Source organism: Cryptotermes secundus, unplaced genomic scaffold (genome assembly GCF_002891405.2).
Source record: "Cryptotermes secundus unplaced genomic scaffold, Csec_1.0 scaffold1314, whole genome shotgun sequence".
NCBI classification, from domain to species: Eukaryota; Metazoa; Arthropoda; class Insecta; order Blattodea; family Kalotermitidae; genus Cryptotermes; species Cryptotermes secundus.
In genome coordinates, this window is record NW_019720589.1 from 177938 (window position 1) to 200948 (window position 23011).

At 40.3% G+C, this 23011-nt stretch overlaps 1 protein-coding gene across 1 annotated transcript in view; it reads right to left on the reverse strand.

The window, feature by feature from the left end:
• LOC111870225 (PAX-interacting protein 1) overlaps positions 1-23011 on the reverse strand; it is a 66054-nt gene that overhangs the window by 33206 nt on the left and 9837 nt on the right. Inside the window, exons 6-14 of the mRNA XM_033753779.1 lie at positions 18573-18804; positions 17557-17747; positions 12248-12634; positions 11219-11353; positions 9669-9950; positions 7645-7858; positions 3885-4105; positions 2339-2455; positions 758-919 (exon numbers count right to left, since the gene is read on the reverse strand). Coding sequence (XP_033609670.1) covers positions 758-919; positions 2339-2455; positions 3885-4105; positions 7645-7858; positions 9669-9950; positions 11219-11353; positions 12248-12634; positions 17557-17747; positions 18573-18804 — 1941 coding nt within the window. The remainder of the gene's footprint in view (positions 1-757; positions 920-2338; positions 2456-3884; positions 4106-7644; positions 7859-9668; positions 9951-11218; positions 11354-12247; positions 12635-17556; positions 17748-18572; positions 18805-23011) is intronic.

The following is a 23011-nucleotide window of genomic DNA, read 5'->3' on the forward strand; positions in this document are numbered from 1 at the left end:
GGGGGGGGGGGGTCTGGGGCAGCTAACACATGGGTTAAGAACTAAACCAAGGACCTCTTGAAAATAAAGTAGGAGCGGTAACCATTCAACCTCTATGTTAGAAAACAGAAGTGAAAGGATGAAACCTACATCAAAGGAAGATTTCATGTATACTCTCTTCTCTTACAGTTTTTTAGAGGTCTTGCTCTGGTTAGAAGAACTACACACCTATATTTTTATCTTCCTGTATTTTTTCCTTGTACGGGGAATGAATGGTATGAGTGTAAAAAACATAGCCCTACATCTGTATACAGTAAAACCTTCTTATAATGGAAACTAAAGATACCTGAATAACATAAAATTACCATATCTGAAGGCGAGTAATGTGAGAAGAAAAAAGTGGGCATACCTAGCCTAGCAGCTGATCCCCAGCGTTGCTAAACTTCATGATGACCACAGTTGTAAGGAATGCGAATGGGCCAAAGTCTTGGTGCACACACTTATTTTTATTGCTAGTGGGGTGGGACTAAGTCCCTTGTACTGCGGCCACTTCTGGCCTATTGTACCAGCCCCAGATAATAGGAGAGGGTGATTGTGGAGCAATTGGTGGAATGAAGATCGGCAGGGGAAACCGAAGTACTCGGAGAAAACCTGCCCCAGCGCCACTTTGTCCACAACAAATCCCACTTGACCAGACTCAGGATTGAAACCGGGCCGCCACAGTGGGAAGACAGTGACTAACCGCTTGAGTTATGGCATGGCCCTGCACACACTTTACCTGTACTCCTGGTTGCTGTGGAGACAAGTGAGGTGTGCCTGTAGTTCCACTCTGCAGCCGTATGCTCAGCATATTTGCCAGAGCTGTTTTAGTTTTGGGATTTACCACAAGAGGTTGCTGTGGTTGCTGAGATGCCTGCTGTCCTTGTTGATTAACTCCAGCCTACAAATCATAAAAGCATATTCTATTAAAGAAACGATTATGGTGTGAGATCTACAGCAATGAAAATTTACATTATGGCCTTCTGGATTATAACACAATGTGATTTCATAGGCAATTCGTCATCGTCACAGGGCTATGGTGGAGGTATTCTAACCGGCTTCCACATGTGGAATGGCAAAGATCACTGAAAATTAATGTGTGTATGTGTGTGCACACTTGCATTCATGTGTGTGTGTAAAATGCAAGGCAATAAAATGGTGGCTGTACAAACTCTGGCTTTTGGTTTCACAATGGTAACTACTGAATCACTGCAGTCAGGTATATGAAATTTGGTGTGGAGATAGAGCATATATATGCCTACAAATTCTGTATTAAATATTGTATCTAAGTTGAAAACAGCAGTGCACACATAATATTAAAGTTATAGGCTTACTTAACACTGAAAACATATTCAAGAAATATATTTGTACCAGATCAGAGCATTAAGAATAAAAATGTGCTGAGAACATATGAAAACTCAGAGGACAATACTATAACAGCACACAGAAAGGGGAAACAGCGGCTGTCACAAAACAGGTGTACAGGAAGAATGCAGTAAGACTGGTGGTGAAACTGGAATAAGAGAGGCATGGGAAAGTCAGGACAAATTAAGAATGCATAAAGCATATTCAAACCACATCAAAAGGGGCATTTAGAAATCAAAGAATTACATATTCTGTATCCTGCTGATTATCTACAACACTGAATGGGGAAAACCACAATAATAAAAGAAATGTGATAAACCAACAGAAATTTGGAAATGTATGTATAGCACATGATTTCTTTATTACACTGAATACCACAATATTCATGGAAAAGTGTACTGAACATAAGATGTGTCTGGTTTTTCTCTACGGCTTTCGTGTGAAACTTCTTCATTCTGGTATATATTTAGCAAGTAGCACTCAAAGCACATGCAGAAAACTTATGCAGATCTTCATGTAAAGTGGCAGTTAAAAGTGCCTGATGGAAATATAAATTAAATACAAGTTTTCGTGATGTTCTCGAATATAAGACGTCATGAACGTGTAACCAGCAGCTCTCAAACTGTTTCATGTGTGCAGACAGACAGATGGAATTAAAAAATTAACCACTAAAATAAAAAAAAAATTCAAGTCAGAACATATACTAGCAGAGTTATTTCAATTATTTGTATGTACACCACGCAGACTGACTAGTGGTTACGACAGAAGTTTGGCATTAAAATAGTTCCCAGTGTCATCCCAACAACTGCCACTATTTAAAATAAAAAACAACAACAAATTTCCATCAGCACAATGCCAATAAATTACTTAAAGAAACAAGTAATGTAAACTCCTGCAACACCAGTGGTATCTATGTGAGGCAATGAACATAAATGTGTTGTGATGAAGGAATCACCTTTAAATCTTGAAAGTGTTCTTGGTGTGCAACCTCATCTGTAGCTTCAGGCGGTGGCTGCTGTTGCTGAAGTGGAGACTGCATTGGGCCTTGCACCATCTGCTGCTGCACTGGAACCTGTAAGCCATTACAAACAAACCCCAACTGCTTCACTGCACTGCTCTGCAGCCTAATGAAAACAACAAAACTTAGTTCAGCAAAAATGAAAGAGCCTGCAGACAAAACACGGCCACAATATGACAGCAGTTGGTAAGATTTACAAGTACCTCTGGGCACTTCTGAATATTTCAATTACACCTGTTCAGTCATGAAGATATAAAATAACAAGTAACTGCAGTTCTCTGATAAGTTATTTTGTGAACATACATATGGCGAAAACTCACACAGTCACTTCACACTTTATACTTCATTTTAAAATCCATATACATAATAGCCAAATACCTGTCTGTATGATGTCTGTCCCACCACCTCTTCCAAGCAACTCATCATACAAAGGAACAATAATCATACAATGTGTTGGTCTTGGAGAGACAACTCCAAAAAAATTGTTATTTTGCTCTTATATGCATGGGTTTAAGTCTGATATTTAGGCACAATAGATGACTGTGGTCGCGGTGCAAGGGCCAAGAAGGCCCACCCCTTATACAAGTCTGAGATTATTTCTTTATTCACTGGGACCATTACATTGAGTTCATGTTATAGTAACAATGGTAAAAAAAACACATTCAGAATGTTACAAAAATGTGTGCAAGGCTAAGACCCCAGAGGGAGTAGATGAAAAGAAACATCAAGATCAGTAAAAAGTGTTCCACAGACTGCAGTGCAAACTCTTATGCAGAGTGCAAAACAAACTATCTATCCACCTACCCATCTGTCCCAACCTCCTTCCTCAAATGGCACACAGTAGATAAAAATGGCAAATACAAAATGTAACTCTTGGAGAGATAAGAAAGGTTACATATTTTCCTATTTTGAAAAATATGTACAAGATATTCAAAGTACTAATGTTTCACCTAAATGGTGTAGTGTATGTTAAACTTTGGAAGGTATCTCCAGGAGGGGGGGATTTATTTTTCTACATTAATAAGGAGACAGAGGGAGAAAAGAAAACTAATATGATATACACTTTCAAATGTTCTTCACATGAATAATTTTTGTGCATTTGTGCCATTTAGAACCATTCCATCCTACATGGAACATAGGGCATATACAGAATTCCTGAAGAAGAGACTGTGGAAGAATTAGGCAAAAAAAAAAAAAAAAATTTTACGTTAGATTATGATGTGACAAATTTTCAGTATTATTTGATTTAAAATATGTTACTTGTGTATAAAAGTAATTGCAAATAGTGTTCTACACATTATACACATGCAATTCCAAAGACAGTTATGCTCCCACCCCAAAAACTACTCTTCGTGAGCATCATACTCATAGTTTCAGGCAACTCTGCATTTGAAAATTTAGAAAGCATTCAAACCCTAACAATGAAATAATGAATGTATTAATATATTCCATAATCTGATCCATCTTAATAACATGAACTCACCTGTGCAGGATACTGTATCTGCCCTTGCTGTACTGACTGTGGTTGGGACTGTGTCTGCTGCACCTGTATCCGTTGCCCAGCTACAACAACCTGCTGCTGCTGCTGCTGCTTCTGTGCAACTGCATCTCTCTGCAATTGTAGCTGCTGGAGGCGTATCTGATGCTGTCTCTGTAATTGCAGCTGTGCCATCTGCTGCTGTTGATTTGCTTGTGCCTGTTGAACTGGAGAAAAAACAAATGCACACCTCACTGTGATTGCGAAGTTCACATATTTCCCAAATGAATCCCTTTTCTTGGAATTACTGTTCATTTTTTGCAGATACAATGAATGCTACTGTTGCAAAGTAAAAAACACCTGTAGTGTTGGCATGCAAGTCACAAAATGTTTTTCTTCATTTTTATTAAATGTCCCATATACGAAGGGGGACCCAAAAATAACTGGAACCGACCTGTTGCGCGCGCATGCTTTGTAGTTACGAGTTGTGCTGCTAGGTGGTGTTAGCTGGGGGTCTCCCGCGACTGTTAGTGAGCTGGCGTCAGTCTGAGTTAAGTGGTTTGTCTGTGGTGCTCTGTTGTGTGCATTCCTGTTTCAACCCTTTGGCGATTAGTGAGATGGCCGACCAGAAGGAACAAAGAGTGTGTGTGAAATTTTGCTTGATGAAGATCATTGAAAGACCATTGACCAACTTTCTGAGGAAACGAACATCTCATGGAGCACAGTCCAGCGAATTTTAACCGAAGGTTTGCACATGAGACGGGTGTCTGCAAAATTTGTTCCTCGCTTGCTCGGAGATGACCAAAGAGAAAACCGCGTGAATGTTTGCCGCGACTTGAAGAGTGAAGTGCAGAACGATCCAGAATTTCACACACACTCTTTGTTCCTTCTGGTCGGCCATCTCACTAATCGCCAAAGGGTTGAAACAGGAACGCACACAACAGAGCACCACAGACAAACCACTTAACTCAGACTGACACCAGCTCACTAACAGTCGTGGGAGACCCCCAGCTAACACCACCTAGCAGCACAACTCGTAACTACAAAGCATGCGCGCGCAACAGGTCGGTTACGGTTATTTTTGGGTCCCCCCTTGTATATTAAAAAGAGTTTCAAACAAGGAAGCTCACATTTCATTTGTGTACCAATTTTTCTACAATGGGCTCTTTTTGAAAAAGTCTATGAAGTATGAATTCAGTTTCATATAAAACAGGAATGATACAAGTCAGAATTAACTTAAACAGATTTTACAAGTTATAGAAGATTTTCAATAATAAATTTCTGAAGTTTCAGAGATGTAAGTTTCCCATTCTATGTGGGTGCCCAAATAGTCTTCTTCCATCTACATAATCTTGAGAGCGTTTCATACAAAAATTTGAATAAATATTTAGATAGCTGTGTAGTGCCCTACTGTATGATACTAACCTAGCCTTCATCTGGATAGTCAGTAAAAGCAAAAAAACCCTGAATTGGCCAGTAAACTGGCCAAGATTGGGACCAAGTACTTCTTAACACATGTCTAGTACTTTACTAATGCATAAACCTGTTCTTAACAACAAAGTTCTTGAGAAAATATACATGAACATGAGGTACACTGACAACATAATGATGTTGTGAAAGTTCTCATGGTATCTATCTTTGATTTGCTCAGGCTCTATATCCTCCTAATACTGGAGCTGAGATTATGGATTATGTCACCACTTTATATTTCTGAAGTGTTTGTTGTCTCTAAGGGGGACCATACACGTACGAGTCTGGCTTGCGAGTCCAACTCGGCTCAGGTTCCAATGAGCCAAACTCGTCTGTGTGTGGGTCGTCACGCTCATAAGTGTGTGCTGAAATTAATCCAAGCATGGCTCCTCACTGAACCAGACTCGTACATGTATGGGCCGCCTAAGCCCAATATCTGTTTAGTAAAGTAATATACAATGTTAATGTGTAACTCATGGGAATCATCATGCTTCTTGAGAGACAGATAATTTCAGAAATTTCAGCAACATAACATCTGCAGAGACAAATATAGCATATATATAAACGACTATGCCATGAAGGAGGACAGGAGTAGTGGAGATATAAAGCTCTGCACATGCAAAACAAATTTTAAAAAAAGAATATGTACAAAGTGTAACAATTCTTAAAAAACATACGCTGTGCTAATACCGCTTACTTCCTTACTCATGGAACTGAGCCCTTCTGGAGGATCCGCCAATTCTGCAGCTACTCAAGAATTTTCCAGCATTTTATGGAACCCGAAACTTCATTACTGTGTTCACAAAAGACCTCCACTGGTCCATATCCTGAGCCAGATCTATCCAATCCATCCCATCCTATCTCTCTATGATTCATTCTAATATTATCCACCCACCTACACCTTGGTCTTCCCAGTGGTCTCTTTCCTTCTGGCTTTCCCATCAATATCCTATATGCATTCCTTATATCCCCCATTCATGCTACATGACCTGCCCACCTCATCCTCCTTGACCTGATCATTCTAATTATACTTGGAGGAGAGTACAAAGTATGAAGCTTCTCATTATGCAGTTTTCTCCAACCTCCTGTCACTTCATTTCTCTTCGGTCCAAATATTCTCAACACCTTGTTCTCAAACACCCTCAGTCTATGTTCCTCCCTTAATGTCAGAGGCCAAGTTTCACACACATACAGAAGCACAGGCAAAATTATAGTTTTGTATATTCTAATTTTTATATTTTTGGACAGCAGACAGGAAGACAAAAGGTTCTGGACTGAATGGTAGCAAGCATTATCCGAGTTCAATCTCCTCTTAATTTCCTCCTGAATCAGGTTTTGATTTGTTATCGTTGTTCCCAAATATCTGAAGTGTGCCACATTTTCAAAACATCTGTTTCCTATCACTATGTCATGATTTTGTCATACTAATTGTTTAATTATCCTCAAAACCACAAGACTTATGAAAGAATTGCATTGGTCATGAAATGTGTGTTCATTTTGCCTTACACCTCCATTAAAAACGCTTTTCACTCTAATAAATATTGAGCAAACTGTGTTTGAGATGCAAGCGGAAATATGTGTAACTCTTCATGTAAAGTGTTCACTGTTTTCTTTTTTCTTATTTTTAACACAGTTCAGATGTGTTGACAAAGAATCAAATTTCATGTAAACCCATTCCGCAGTTCTCAAGCTGTTATATGCAAACAAGACAAAAGACAGAGAGACAGACAATGTTACACTAATAGGTATGTTTTTGTAACTTCTTGTTGCAAATATGGCAAAAATCAAAAGCAACTCCTCAGCATTACAAATGGTCATTGAAAGCAATCCTGCAGAAATCTGAATACCTGCATTTCAAAAGTTTCTAAGGTTTCAAATATAATTTTGCTCCTAAAATAGCGGAACACAAGAAACAGTTGGCTGGTGGGTTATTTAAAAACACTCCATTAACTGTAGAGGTTTATATGAAATGGAATGGGCAGATAATTTGGGATGGTGAAACAGACATAAATATGATTAAGGCCAAATTTTAAGGTGCTGTCTTGGCATTTTCTTGAAAGGAGAAAACCTGTTATAGTATCCAGCACTTAAGCTCAGATTCAAACTGGGTACCTGTTGAATATAAATTAAGTGTAATACTACTGTGCCAACCTGTTCAGTATGCTTGAGGTTTGGTAATGCTTTAATGAACGCTATAAATTTATTTTCTCCAGAGCAGAGATGAGTATTACAAAGAATTTCTATATTACAAAGTTTCTTAAGTTCACTTTTACTGTTGATGTTTCAACAAACCTACCTGTACCAGCATTCTCAGCCTGCTGGGGAATCCAAGTACCAGAAGCACCTGTAGTCTGAAGTTGCTGTGGGGTCTGCATTATTCCAGGAGCAGTTCCAGTGACTACCAATTCTCGCTGTGTAGCTTGTTGAGGCTGCTGTTGCTGAGCTATGGGACTCTGCCCTGCTGGTATCAACTGCTGCTGGCGAAGTGGACCCTGCTGTTGCACTAAAACCTATAAAAATAATTGTTCTTCAAACTCGCTATCATTTAATATTAAGTGAAATTCCCATTTAAGGTTTATTTGGGCCAGAACAAAAGAAGAGATAGCACACAAAGTAGGAGCCATAAATGTACAGGCATTGACCACTCTCAGAACTTGTGGCTTCACCAACCGGAGATGATGATGGTAATAAACCTGAACTAACTGGCACCCTGTGAGGGTACCACTTGGGATGAGCAGCCTTAAAGAGGGAGCAGCGAGAGCACATGGAAAGAAGTCACCATAAAACTGGGCCATGGGAAGGAAATCAAGACCGGTCACAGACATCACATGTGCAGCCCTCACAAAAGAAGAAATGGCAGAATGCCTGTAGGCTATTCGAAACAAGCAGCCTTAAGGATGGAGCAATGTGATGTAGAGACCCCCTGCTAAGTAGGAACTCCATAAACAATGACTATTTCTGGATAATGGCTTGGTAAACACATTCCCGTGGCAACAAACACACACACAACAATGCAGTTACTGTTGGATGTGGGGTGTTCTCTATGTGGTCCTCGCCATGACTGTTTCTATGGAACAGTCCAATCAACACACCTCTACAACAATAAAGGGGCTGTTTCCTGCATGGTACATGCCGAGGAGTTACCTTGAAGACAACTGGGGTGACTCAGTTCAGCTGAGTTCTGCGCAGGAGGCTGTGAAGAGAAAACTTTGTGATATTTGGAGCATGTAATTCAGCAAGACTGTTATAGTTCCTGTGTCAAAATCCATTGTCAGGAAACAGCTAGTGGAGACTGTAATAGACCGAGGACACTAGTCTGCGTGTGTCAGTGATCTGTATAAAGTATAGTCACAAGTTGTGAGTGTATAAGTGGTCAATAAATCAAATTTCCAAACCAAACCCCATCTACAGTCACACACCTCCTACAAAAAATAAGGTAAAGTTGTCCCTGTGCTTAACTAATGTCATGAAGGTGTATAGGGGAGTGGATGTACAGATCCACATTTTCCTGACCTTGGCACTAGCTAGAATTCAGTAGTCAACTTCACGCACCAGCCACTTTACCCTGTGAAAAGAGCCCCCTGTACCTACTGTATAGGTTGGGTGGACGCCAGAGCCAGTCTGAATGACACGGAGAAGTGAGAATTCTTGATCCTACTGGGACTTGGTCATCCAGCCTGTAGTCAGTTGCTATACTGATTATGCCATCCTGGCTCCTTCACATACCTTCCATATGTGATATTATTATTCTGTACAGAGTTCCCATGATTTAAATTATTTCACTCCATAATTCACATTTGATGATTTGTCACTGCAAGATTAAGACAACATAAATACCCATACATGTCATGCATTCCATTTCCATGTATGAGACAACTTTGATGACAGATATTGTCTCCAAAGTCTGAAAGAGATAATAGCAACTATAAAATCCAAGCAGTGTACCATCAGTCATCAGACATGACAAAGTATTCTCATAAACCCTCACCTAAATCACAAAGCCAAGTATATATACAAAATTCTGGAACAAAATGTGCGTGAATTATGTACTGAAGTCGAGAATACAGCATAAGGGGCTGGACCATAATGACCGTGCATATAGGTAAAGCTGTCCCTGTCCTTAGCTAATTAAGCACTAGGCCATGAAGGTGTATGGGAGAGTGGATGTACAGATCCACATTTTCTTGACCTCGGCCTTAGTTGGAGGTGAGGGGTCAGCTTCACACCCCAGCCACTTTACCCCTGGGGAACTGACTACACTAGCCCAGCTCCCATTGACTGTGCATATAAGGAAATAAGAATGCTGCACTGTATTTTAACCTGCTGCTGTCGAAGTTGTGGGTTCTGTTGGAGAAGCTGCTGCTGCTGCTGCTGTTGCTGTTGTTGTTGTTGCTGCTGGTTAATGACAGCAGCCTGTCCTTGAAGTTGTCTCTGTTGGTGTTGCTGCAACCACTGCAGCTGCTGCTGAGGTGTCAGGCCAGCAGGGAGCTGACCTCGAATAAGAACCTGTGGTTGTGGCTGCTGCTGCTGCTGCTGTATCAACTGTTGGCGAGGGATTCCCGGTACTACTCCCTGCTGCTGTGCCTGGGCTTGTCTTTGTGCCTTACAGATCCAGGACAAGACATTTCACACAGTAAATAAGGAATTCCACCTTGCTATATAATATACTCCTGATTATCAGTACTAATGAAAGGGATAAGAAACATTAATTGAAACACACAGATAATCCAAGTTTCACGTGTGACTGAAAGACCATAATGACTGTTGAATATAAGAATTTGGAAATGTACACTATCATCTGAATTGTTCAATTATGTCAGGAACCGCAAAACATATGGTGAAACTGTACTAAACTTAAAATGTTTTTCACTTTTTTCTGAAACTCTTCTTCAAATCATTTTTCAAGTTGATAAATATTCAGCTCAAGATATTCATAGAAATGCAAGAAAGTCTCAATACAAATTGATCAGTATAAAAAATACTGAGGTGCCTGCATTATTTCTTCTGAATCTCAGTACCACACAGTAATATACTATACGATAAATGATATAAACTCCGTCTCAAGTGCAAACAATATATTTGTGTCTTTGATCTTGCTCCCTACACTACATGTTTCGGCCTCAGACGGCCATCATCAGGTGTATAACACTCACGTCGCTGTCACACTGCACCCAGTTCAAAATTTAACATCTAAAACACTCTCCCTGTCATTATCAACTTCTACTTCGTTGATAGCTGTCCACCCGTAGATTACTTCACACACGTTAATTTTGAGTTTATTGTAATAGCACCATAATAAAATCTTTAGTTCTAATTTTAAACCTTTAAATTCTTGTCCAAATTTTAAAATTTTAAAATTGTTAGGGTTATTCGCCCTGTGTTTGAAGTGCTGCAGCGGCTAGTTCTTGTTTCCACACTGTATAGGTGTTATCCTGTGTAGTCTTTCTGTGTGCGTGCCGCTGCTATTCTTTACTACGTNCTATCAACGAAGTAGAAGTTGATAATGACAGGGAGAGTGTTTTAGATGTTAAATTTTGAACTGGGTGCAGTGTGACAGCGACGTGAGTGTTATACACCTGATGATGGCCGTCTGAGGCCGAAACATGTAGTGTAGGGAGCAAGATCAAAGACACAAATATACTGTTTGCACTTGAGACGGAGTTTATATCATTTATCGTATGGAGTGCAACAGGATGCTTAAATATAATATAATATACTATACATTCAGAAGCTGGCCTTTAAGACTAGGTATTTCAACCATTTTCAGACACTACAAGTACTTATTATAGTGAGCACTTTTAAGAACTTTGCAAACTCTCATTATATTGAAGCTAAGTTTTATATAAGTATGCTGTATATGATACACATACTTGTAACTGTCTCTGCAAAATTATCTGTCGTTGCTTTTGAATCTTCTGAAAGAAAATGGCTCTCTGTTGTGGATCCATCTGCTGTAATTGTGCATGAGTCTGAAGGTCCAAATGGATCAGGTGACGTGGAGGACCCTATAGAGAACACAGACAAGAAGAACTTCCAATGTCAAGCTCAATCAAAGGCTTGGTTAATGTCAGTACCAAAGAGTTAGCCTTTGTAAGAAATCTGGAGTTATGACAAAGTTAGAAAACCATCGGAAATATATATCTGTTCCAGATGTACATGACACTATAATGATTAAAAAAAAAATTTCTCCCTCTTTGTCAGCATTGCTACTTTGTATTTAGGAGATCCTGGGTTGACCTAGAGATCAGCTATCCTAAGATTTTGTGTGCTTTTATTCAGTCACCAGGCACCAATACTCTGAACACTCAGAATCACCAAATCATTCAACACTATATAACCTTAGCAGCTGAGGCTCAAACACACCCCATTATCAGCTCTCCATAACAGCTCATTAAATACATTCAAAGCTACACTCTACTTCTGGAGACCATCTCTTCCGACCACACCCAGAGGATGCATCATACTGCCATGACAAGGATCACCATACAGGTTAGCCTCCTCCACAAATATTAATTTCTTCTATTGTGCAGTATAACAGGACATGCTATGTGCCCTGTAAGTTCTACACGTCCAGTGCCCAGATATTCTCATTGGTTATTTGCTTATTTTATGATCCTGCATCAAATGTAGATATCTCGCAGTGCTGACTGAAAAATGGTGGAATAATAAATTAGGAAGGACATGGAAGGAAGTAGGTATGGCCTAGTTTAGTCTTTCTCAGCCTCTGCCTAGAAGAATTGAGGAAACTAATGGCTGAACTCCAACTCAGATTCTGAGAAGGTACTTCCTAATATTTTACAGACATATCAATCTGAAGGTCAGTTCAGTATGATTCAGTTTAATTAGATTTCCGTTCAATTTAATTACCTTTCATGTTATTTTTACATAATAAATCTAACCTGAGCCTGTGGCTGCTGAGTCCATGCAATCTGACGCTGCTGTTGCTGTTGCTGTTGCTGTTGCTGCTGTTGTTGCTGTTGCTGTAACTGCTGTCTCTGCTGCTGCTGCTGCTGCTGAAGGTGGTAGTGCCTCTGTTGTTGCTGTTGTTGCTGTTGCTGTTGCTGTTGTTGCTGCTGCTGTTGCTGCTGCTGCTGCTGCTGTTGCTGTTGTTGCTGCCATGTCAGCTGACCAGCTGTACCCGCAACTACCTCACGCTGTACAGTCACTGTATATTGATGCGTCTGAGACTGCTGACTAGGCTGTGGCTGCACTTGTGGCTGACCTTCTCTTATTACAAACTGCTGTTTCTGTACTTGGATTTGTTGCGTTTGTTGCTGTTGTGGTGGCTAAATGAAAAATATTAACACTACTGTACCAACTGTACAGATTACATATCCTACCACAGATACGTAGGGTTTCTAGTTGCATTATTGCTTACTCATGAAATGGTCTCCTTCCTTCCACTGTTACAATAAAATAGACGGTGGGGGCAGGATATTACAAAATCATTTTTCTAACCAGGTTCTTGATCCTGTATAACAAAACTGATCACACTTCGAAGACATTCAATTCTCTATCATACACAGGCCTTCCTCAGTCTCTCCCCCCCCTTTAATATACTTTCTGCGCCTGTTACTCCAATTAAATTTAGTTATCCTAGCATCCTACAGTTGAGTCATTTCCCCAATGTAAAATACATACATAAATCAGATGTCAGAGACGAAATACAAGCCCAAGGACTTTTAAAATGTTGTATGATTATCACTTCCAACACCCCACCCCAGCAAAACTGCAAGGACATTAAACTAATCCACATTTAACTGCCTCTGGTAATCATTATAAGAACACTTCTCCTAAAAATAGCTTCTGCCTGTTCTGAAGGAGTAGCTGTTGACTCAGTACAAGCTCATTCCACAGAAAGTAACATATCAATGCAAACATAGTATGTACTATAGTAAAAGGGGCAGATTCCAAATGAATTCTTGTGCAGTCAAGGATAACTGAATGAACCATGCATAAGCTAGGTGTAACATTAGAGAGAAAATATGGTAGTATATTTCAAATAACAAGCTATGTGGTTTGAATTCGCATGACTGACATCAACATCCCATTATTAGTGACATCAAAATGAGTAACATGTGCAATATCAGATTTGTATATATACAAGTTTCACATGTCTGTAATTTGCAGTACCATTAATTCTTCATTATTATCATTCCTACATTCAATACCTTCTTTTATTTTTTTTATCATCATCAATATTATTAATATTACCACCGCCACCAAACCCCCCCCCACAGCTACTGCCCTTCCCGCCGCAACTGCCACAAAAAATCCACCATGACCACCACCACCACTTCCAAATATATGTGAATCTCAGATATTTTATTCAAAATTAAAAACATGACAGACAATGTAAGATTTGAGGCTTTCACGGCGGTGACTATGAAGAAAGCAGTCTTCTGGGATTTGGCACCGTGTATATGTGGTGTTAACCGACGTTTCGGAGGAACGTATCGCCTCCATCTTCAGGGTAGAAGAAAAATATAAGAAATCTGCAAGCAAAGAGACCGTGAGAACCTGTCCTCACGGTCTCTTCGCTTGCAGATTTCTTATATTTTTCTTCTACCCTGAAGATGGAGGCGATACGTTCCTCCGAAACGTCGGTTAACACCACATATACACGGTGCCAAATCCCAGAAGACTGCTTTCTTCATGAAAGACAGTGTTATGCTATGTGTGACACAGCAATACCAGATAAGGCAACTGGATCATCTTGCTTAAGATGTAAGGCTCTTACCAAATGGGCCACCATGTTCAATCTATGATGGAATATCGGTGTGAATTTTTTAGCACACAGAATAAATCATTCATTTTATTTCTAGGAATATGTAAAATAATACTATGTGCCCAATTTTTGGTTCAGAGTCCATGTTAAATTATATATCCCATTTACAAGCCATCATTCAAACTCTCATTCAGTCATAAACAGTTGCATAATATTGTCACCTGTCACAGTAACTAAGACATGGGTTTGGATTGGTGAATCGGTTTATTTGATCATCACTACTCGTAACTACAAATAATTGTAACACTTTCAAGATTACTGTAATTATAACACACTAAGTCTTCAATTTAGGCCGCGCCATAGCTCAAGCGGTTAGTTGCTGGCTTCCCACCATGGCAGCCCAGGTTAGATCCCGGGTCTGGTCAAGTGGGATTTGTGGTGGACATAGTGGCGCTGGGGCAGGTTTTCTCCGAGTACTTCAGTTTCCCCTGCCAATCTTCATTCCACCAAATTCTCTATCATCATAATCAACCGGGGCAGGCTACAATAGGCCAATCAGTGGCCGCCGTGTGGAGTGGACCCAGTTGGACTCCACACCCCACTAAGCAAATTTAAAAAAAAAATAAAGTCTTCAATTTACATGATAAGTCTTCACAGGTCTTCAACAAACTTCCCATGGCTATCTTCTACCGAGAACTATTGAACTGCTGGTGTTATTCTCGTTATATAGCCTCTGCAGAGACCATGCACAGAAAACCATGTTGCATAAGGAAGACCACACAGAGAACAAGTCACGTGATTCATAACCGGCGTCTTCGTTGGTGTGCTGTTGCCTAGCATCACGCAGTAACATTCCTCCACTGAGATACATCTTCCATTATTTCCTTGTGTGTATTCAGTCATGGGTGTTTACCAGTCCATTACCTAGCAATGGTCTGGGCATCCACATTACATTGCTCCTTTCTTATGGATGTTCATCCCAAATAGCCTAACTGTGTATCACCTTTCCTTCCATTCCAGGGGCAGTGCTTTCAATGTCTTCCTGCAAGATGTTCTTTTCTTTTTCCCTGATGTTCCATTCTTCGAACACCACATCCACCATCCACATCCAGTTTCTCACCATCAAATGGAGGACAAAATTATCCCATGTTTCTGGTGTTCACACATTTCCAGCTCCTCTTACGCTAACATTTCTAGTAATACTAGTAGGTTCTTCTTCCAGTTTGGAGAGGGTCGACCCCTCCACAAGGTCCATTTCCTCATTTTCCAAAACCCGCTGGACATCCCATTTGCTCACTTCATGAATTCCAGCTCTGGGGTCTTCTCTGGGGTCTTGTAGGTCGGTCCTCCTCTTCCCAGAGGTGACAGCTGTCTTGAGCTGCACCCTCTGATGCCGATCACGGTTGCCCTCTTCTTTCTCACGTATAGTGACCGCTTGCCACCTAGATCCTTTGTTCCCCTTTTTCCTTCATGGTGCATCCATAAATTCTTTCTCAGTGGCCCTACTCTTTGGGTTGCTCGCTCATCCTTGGCCCTGGTGCAATCCCTTCTGATGACGCCTCTCCTGAGCCATGCCACTCCTGCACAGTGGGTCAACCTCCTTCCAGCAATGGTCAATCTCTTCCTGGATTCACAACTTGCCTGGGTCCTTCCCTTTGGCTTCTGCAGGCGCCCCACGGCCAGATTCACGTATAGTGACCGCTTGCCACCTAGATCCTTTGTTCCCCTTTTTCCTTCATGGTGCATCCATAAATTCTTTCTCAGTGGCCCTACTCTTTGGGTTGCTCGCTCATCCTTGGCCCTGGTGCAATCCCTTCTGATGACGCCTCTCCTGAGCCATGCCACTCCTGCACAGTGGGTCAACCTCCTTCCAGCAATGGTCAATCTCTTCCTGGATTCACAACTTGCCTGGGTCCTTCCCTTTGGCTTCTGCAGGCGCCCCACGGCCAGATTCCTGTCCCCACACCGCTTCCTCAGTCCTTCAGCCGGCATCACTGCAGCTTATTACTTGGGGACTTCTTTTTGCCCCACTACAGACTGCACCATTCTTGGATTGGACTGAAGCTTCTCTGTATATGCCTCTGTCTCTTGTAGCAGGCAGTCATCTCTTGGCAGGCTTTCTGGAGACTCTGTATCTTGTGGTTAATGTGCTTCATGATGTTTTTGACTTGTGTCTCATCAAAATCTGACTGTATGGAGTGTACTACAGCCTTCATTTCTTCCCAATTGGTTTTTCTAGCCTCCTCCACTCTGGAGACTAGAAAACCTAGCTGACTCTCCATCTTGTCTTTCACTTTTGCTTGCATTTCTTTAGTAATGGCGTTTCATTTTTTCTTGGGTCTTGTCCATTTTTGCGTTCATTTTGGTCAGCATGGCTTTCAGGAATTCCATGTTTTCAATTTTTGTTGGATGTCACTCTAAAATAGATCTTTGTTCCAATACTTGATCACTCTAATCCAATCCATACCACTTCTGACACCAGCTGTCATGTGTCACAGTGACTAAGAGGCAGCTTTGGGTTTGTGAATCAGTTTATTGGATCATCACTAGTTGTAACTACAAATAAATGTAACATTTTCAAAAATACTGTAATTACAACACACAAAGTCTTCAATTCACACTTTAAGTCTTCACAGAACTTCTACAAACTTCCCTTGGCTGTCTTCTACCAAGAACTACTGAACTGCTGGTGTTATTCTCATTATATAGCCTCTGTACAGAAACACAAAGAAAACCCAGTTCCACTGTTGCATAAGAAAGACCAAACAGACAAGTCACGTGATTCCTAGCCAGCGTCTTCATTGGTGTGCTGTTGCCTAGCAACATGCAATAAAATTCCTCCACTGAAACACATCTTCCATTGTTGCTTGTGTGTATTCGATCGCTAGGTGTTTACCGATCCATTATTTAGCAATGCTCTGGCCATCCACATACAATATTCTGTGAACCCTTGGGCATCAGAAATTAGTTCCTTCGCCTCAGTGGGCAGATGCCAAAATTGTTGACATATGAAAGCATTCTCACCAAACAAGCATTAAATAATTAAACAGCACTATAGTAACAGAACCTAAAGGCTCAACACCCTTAACACCGAAACCTGTTACTGAACACAATCCCAAACTAAGTTATTTCTGTCCCCTCCTTGCCCTCACACCCTATTTCCCTTGACCAATTCTTAATTCCCTTCCTTCCATCTCCTGCTTAAGTCTTCCAAGTAGATATTTTCCAAGAGATTTTTTGCATGCATTTCTGGTCTCCCTTGTAGTGGCCACATGCACAATCCATTGCACCTTCTTGATTGCACTGTCCAAACTATACCAGAACTATAAAGAATTTCCTTCTGGAAGCAAGTACCAATCTACCATACACAAATCTTTCAGCATGTATTCACAAAACAAACATGCTGAATATGTTAACAGTAATGACCAATGTGGCATGCAACTCCTTGATTAAAGTATAAACCACCCTGCCTTTACTCACAATAGCCTGTCTCCAAGGAGGTCCTTGCTGCACTTGTATTTGTTGCTGCTGTGGATGGGGTGATGATTGCTGTATCACCCTCTGCTGATGCATCACCTGCACCTGAGAACCATCTTGTTGTACCACCTGCATGCTTCTTTGTTGCTGAATTACCTGCATTGTCCTCTGATGTTGCAACATAGCACCTTGCCCTGTTCAAAATTAAAAGAACAGGAATCAGTAACAAATAACACAGCAAACAATGTAACAGATAATCCTATTTGTAAATAACTGTTCTCATAATTACAACATATAATAAAACCTCTATTTTTCAAACTTCTATGCAACAAAGGCTTCTATCTTCTACATAACAAAGAAAAAGTGTGGGTACTAGCAAATTTACTAGGACTGATCCTTCAATTCAAAGCAGTGAAGCTATTCATTTCCAGTCACTCACCACTGTACTCCCAAAGAGGTCAATTTCAGTGAATGATTAGAGACATTTAGGCAAGTTCGAAGTCCTTATGTCCATTCAGTGAAGTACTATACATGTTCTGAGTAGGCTGTGCTATACCTTTTTCACACTATGGTTTCAGAAATGGAAGATGTTTGTACACTGAACAATACTATGTTATTCATAACTGTTTGAACTGTTTCTGGCACATCCATGGAAATAACTGAAACTAATGAAGACAAGATTATCCATAATATGAGGAAATTTCAGGCTGAAGGACTTCAAGGTGGAACAGACAGTACACGAGGACGTCAGTTAAGTTGATCTACCACTCCAAACCTGACTGCTCATGCACAATAAAAAGTGAGACGCTGTCCATAAGTTAGCATCTCTGCTGTCCATCTCAACTGGTAATAAACATTACCACTTAGTACTTAGGTTTCCTCTGGGAGACATGGGTGCACAGCAAATACAGAAAATAGCTACAATTTATGAGATGTTGCCAGTATAGCAAGAGATGTAGACTGAGACTGAACATGACACACTATGGGTGACAAACTGCACTCGTATGTAATGTCCATACCTGTCATCACCACATTACCACTTGCAGGAGATGAGGTAAGGACTTGCTGCTGTAGCAGCTGTCCTCCTGCTGCAGATACCTGCAAGGAAGACAATGTTTGCTGTTGCATTGGGACTGGAGTTAACCCTACTGCTGATGACGTAGCCATTCGTTGCTGCTGCTGCTGCTGTTGAATGGACTGAAACTGCTGTAACTGCTGTTGTAACTGTTGATCCTTTTGCTGCTGCAAAACCTGTAACAAGCATGTCATGGCTTGACCAATACAGTGACAATTCCTAAACTTGGATATAGCAGATATTGGTATACCCAGCTTTCAGGAATTATAATTTGCTTCAAGAGACTAATAAAAATGCCTGAGTTCCTAATGAAGATGTGCAGAATGAGACACACCCATATTTTATAGCCTTGGAGTTAGCACATTTTCTTTTGTACAACCAAATGAAAAACACAGTTAAGTTACAAGAGACAGCTGGCTAGTGACTGTATTAAGAATGGTTATTTATGTCTTGAACAAACTGGAGATACTTTTCTGAACTAAGAGTGAAAGAGTTAAAAGACACAGAATAACAGATTTGGGATTAAAAGTTCCTATACTACATATCATGATGTTTAAGCAATGAAGTAACAGCTTCAAGAAGAATTGTAGGTGGAATACTATAAGAGCACATGGCCCTTACAAAAAAAAACTGCACAAATGCTTTCCAGCTTAACACATTCACACTCAGACATATAAATCTCAAAGGACTGGTTAAGTTTCTTACTCAGGATTAAATTTTGGTAATTCAGCACTATCCATCAGTAGAAAGGAAATGAAGCATCTCCATGGTACTGTCACGTGTTGCGCAACGGAGGAACCCCCCCCCCAACAGCAGTGCGGCGGGTGAGTCAGCGCTCCCTCCCCTCCCCCCTTCCGCGGTGACGTAACGCGCAATGCGCGGTGACGTAAGACAGCGTGAGGTAACAGCGTTGCTTGGCTATATGCAAACATGGCAATGTGGCACCGATTCCTACTGTGACGTGGCACGCAACGACGCTGTTGACGCGGACAACAGGCAACAGCGAACGGAATAAAAGCCGGCTGAGCGGTAAGCATGAGTGAGCTGTAATGTGGCCGTCAGCGAGTTCAGTTGTAATCGAGCTAACTTGTAGCCGTCCCCGGAGAGAGTTAAAGTGTATCAGCAGCTGAAGACAGTTCTCCAGTCAGCAGCCTACAGTTGGAGTATAGCAGCATTCACGGAAAAAAGAACCGGACGTGTGTGTAGTTGTGTAATTGGGAGCGTGTGATACAGTGATACATAGCTCCCCTACTGTAAACGTGTAGACTACTGAAGACAGAGTGAACTGATTTGCGAATAGGGTTATAAATCGTGAAACCCCGCAAACAGTGTAAACAGATTATTGCAATTAGGGTTATAAAGTGTGAAACCCCGCAACTGTGTGATAATTAATTGTAGCCGTTACTTGTAGGTTGTTGAATAAACCAGTTAACAATCCGGACGGATTATTAATTGGTTTATTCAACAACCTACAAGTAACGGCTACAATTAATTATAACAATGTTACAGGTTTCCACACTTTATAAACCCTACAACCAAATCTCTTCACACTATCTTCAAGAGTCTTCGCGTATTAATAACGCGGTAGCTACACAAGTCTCTCTGAATTACACACTCCAAATATAACTGTACTACAGCACACACAAAGTGTATTCAGCTAATGGTCACCCATACTGATGTAAAATAACACTGAAAAGTGAACTGCATTAAAAAGTAATCTTATGGTCTGGGGCGTAGGACATTATTAAATGCATGACAACATTACAATTCCGATACCAATGCATTAACAGACTATGTAAGAAAATAATAATGAGACAAAACAGTATCATTAATTACCGTTACTAAATACACTGTGCTCTTCATTTACACACTGCATATTTCTAGAGCAACATTTCAATATATCCTTTCAACAAGATGAATGGCTTGCAGTCTCCTTGGTGATCAAAACCACTGCATGTAATTCCAGGCAAAAGTGACTAAATCCTTTTTTTAATTAATAGTACAAACTAATATTTAACCAGAAGTCATACTTTCACAATTAGCAAAGGTCTGCTGCCAAATACATCTTACTATCTAAGTGTTCTCTTCATGTAGGTGAGAGGAAGAGTTGAGGGGCAGAAATGGTCTCATTATCTGGTCTATATGGATACTTGTGCATGAAGGATGAATGTAAGGCTCTCTTTTACAAATTAATTCCAGTCAGAATTTATATTACTCAGCTAATAGCAGCAGAGACCCAAACTTTTGACTTTCAGTGCTATGACAACATAACAGAACCTTTAAAGACAGAATGATTTGACGGTATTTTGGCAACATTCACATATCAAACCCTCATCTGACCAATTTGTAAGTCAAGAGCTTCAAAAAATACATAACATGAAAATCACTGTTGTGAGTCAAACAAGGAGGAAACAAGAACATTACAAAACTTACACTGAAGTGTGACTATTTTTATCAGACAATACTGTCACATGTAGGGTGGTATGAGAATGATGGGTTCTAGTTCGGACGATTGGATTTATTAGCAACTTGGTTACAATCTCTCTTAATTACATTTAAATACAGTGCTATCAATGATTTTATACACATACAGACACACACTGGTCCTCTCCTGGCAACACAATTAAAACACAGGAACTCCAAATACTACATATGAATAAAGTCGTCTAATCACACTTTAAATCTTCACAGGTCAACTTCTTATTCCTCTTCTAAGACACCCATAATTCAGAACTCTGTAACTCACTGTCACTGACAATTCTATTTCCAATTTGCTCTGTTCGCGTGATTCCACCGCTACTATCTCTCTCTCAGCTGTCCTCAAATGAACTCTCTCAGCTTAGGAATTTCACTCACTTATATAGCTGAGGGACAGACATTGATCAACAGTAAACACATATCACGTGACCCCTACCCACTGTTGCTGTGACATTACTGCACATGTGCAAGCTGTCAACGCGCAGAAAACACATGTCGTGTAATGGCTACCTACTGTTGATTTGCAATGTCACCACTCCTGCGCCAGGTACCAGACACATGGAAAGCACAGCTTGCTCTACTATTGCATGCACATATCGTGTTTACAGAACTGTTGCCAGGCAATGCACTGATCAAGTAAGCCACAATATCTAACTAATTATAAGAAATGATTAGCATATTGATATTTACCACTTCTATTAATACTTTCTATATTAAACAATTAGTGGCTAGTCATACCTCCTATGCTGAATTATTTTTGTAATTTTCCTTAAATACATAACTCAAGACAATAAAATAAAAACTGAATTCTTCCTATCATATGCTAAGAAAAGGTTTGAGAATACTTGTAGATGCCATTTTTACTATCCTTGCGACATCCATCAGGCGATGTATCCATCCTGCTAGTTGCAGTGCTTTCTAAATTCTTCTACAGAGAGTACAATATGGCAGCACAGATACCTGATTTGAAGTTCATCACATTCATGATAGATGGTGTACACCTAGCAAGTTTAAATGCATTTAGTTTGGAAGATGTGTGTCTAGAGAGCATACCCCTAATGATACAGGTATAGCAAGGTAATAACATTAACAGCTCAGTGGCAGTAAAGGTACATCAAACACCACAATACACCCTACAAATATTTTCCTGCACCTACTCAATTATAATTTATAGACAATGATTTGTACGGAACTATTAGGCTTATTTTGGACTCCACCCATCATCTGGTATATATAAGACAAAAAAACACGTTTCAGAGACTGAATCTGTCTCCATCCTCAGTTAGATGGGACAGGATAGACCTACTCCCTGGTCCAGTGATTGAGACTAGCTCTTTCTAATGGGCCCAACTGAGTAGGTCTACCCTCCCCATTCCACCTAAGGACAGAGACAGATTCAGTCTCCGAAACATTGTGGTCTTTTGTCTTATATATACCAGACGATGGACAGAGTCCAAAGTAAGCCTAATAGTTCTGTACAGCTTACACCATCGTCAGAATCCTTTCAAGTCTATTACAATGATTTGTATTTCCTTGCCATCAAATTACCCCTAATTATATGTTTCACTGCTCTATTCCGAGTTCAAATTGATGCTGCTATCGTATCACATGTGGATACATGAATAAGGGGCAGGTTGCATTTATTTAAGCTCCCCTTACTTTAATGTCGACCTCACTTTTATGAGATGAAATCTGGTTTCAGAAATAAGGTCAGAAATAAATAATCACAGCATTAAAACCATTAAATTTGTAGTGGAGGAAATGCCACTACCTAATTCAACAAAATCAAGCAATTTCTGCATTGATGTGTGGGGGGGGGGTTGAGTGTTCCAACCCTACAGTATATCATATCCTTCAATATGGCCTAACTGTCTAAAAGTTTGGGTATTCTACTGCATGTAATGC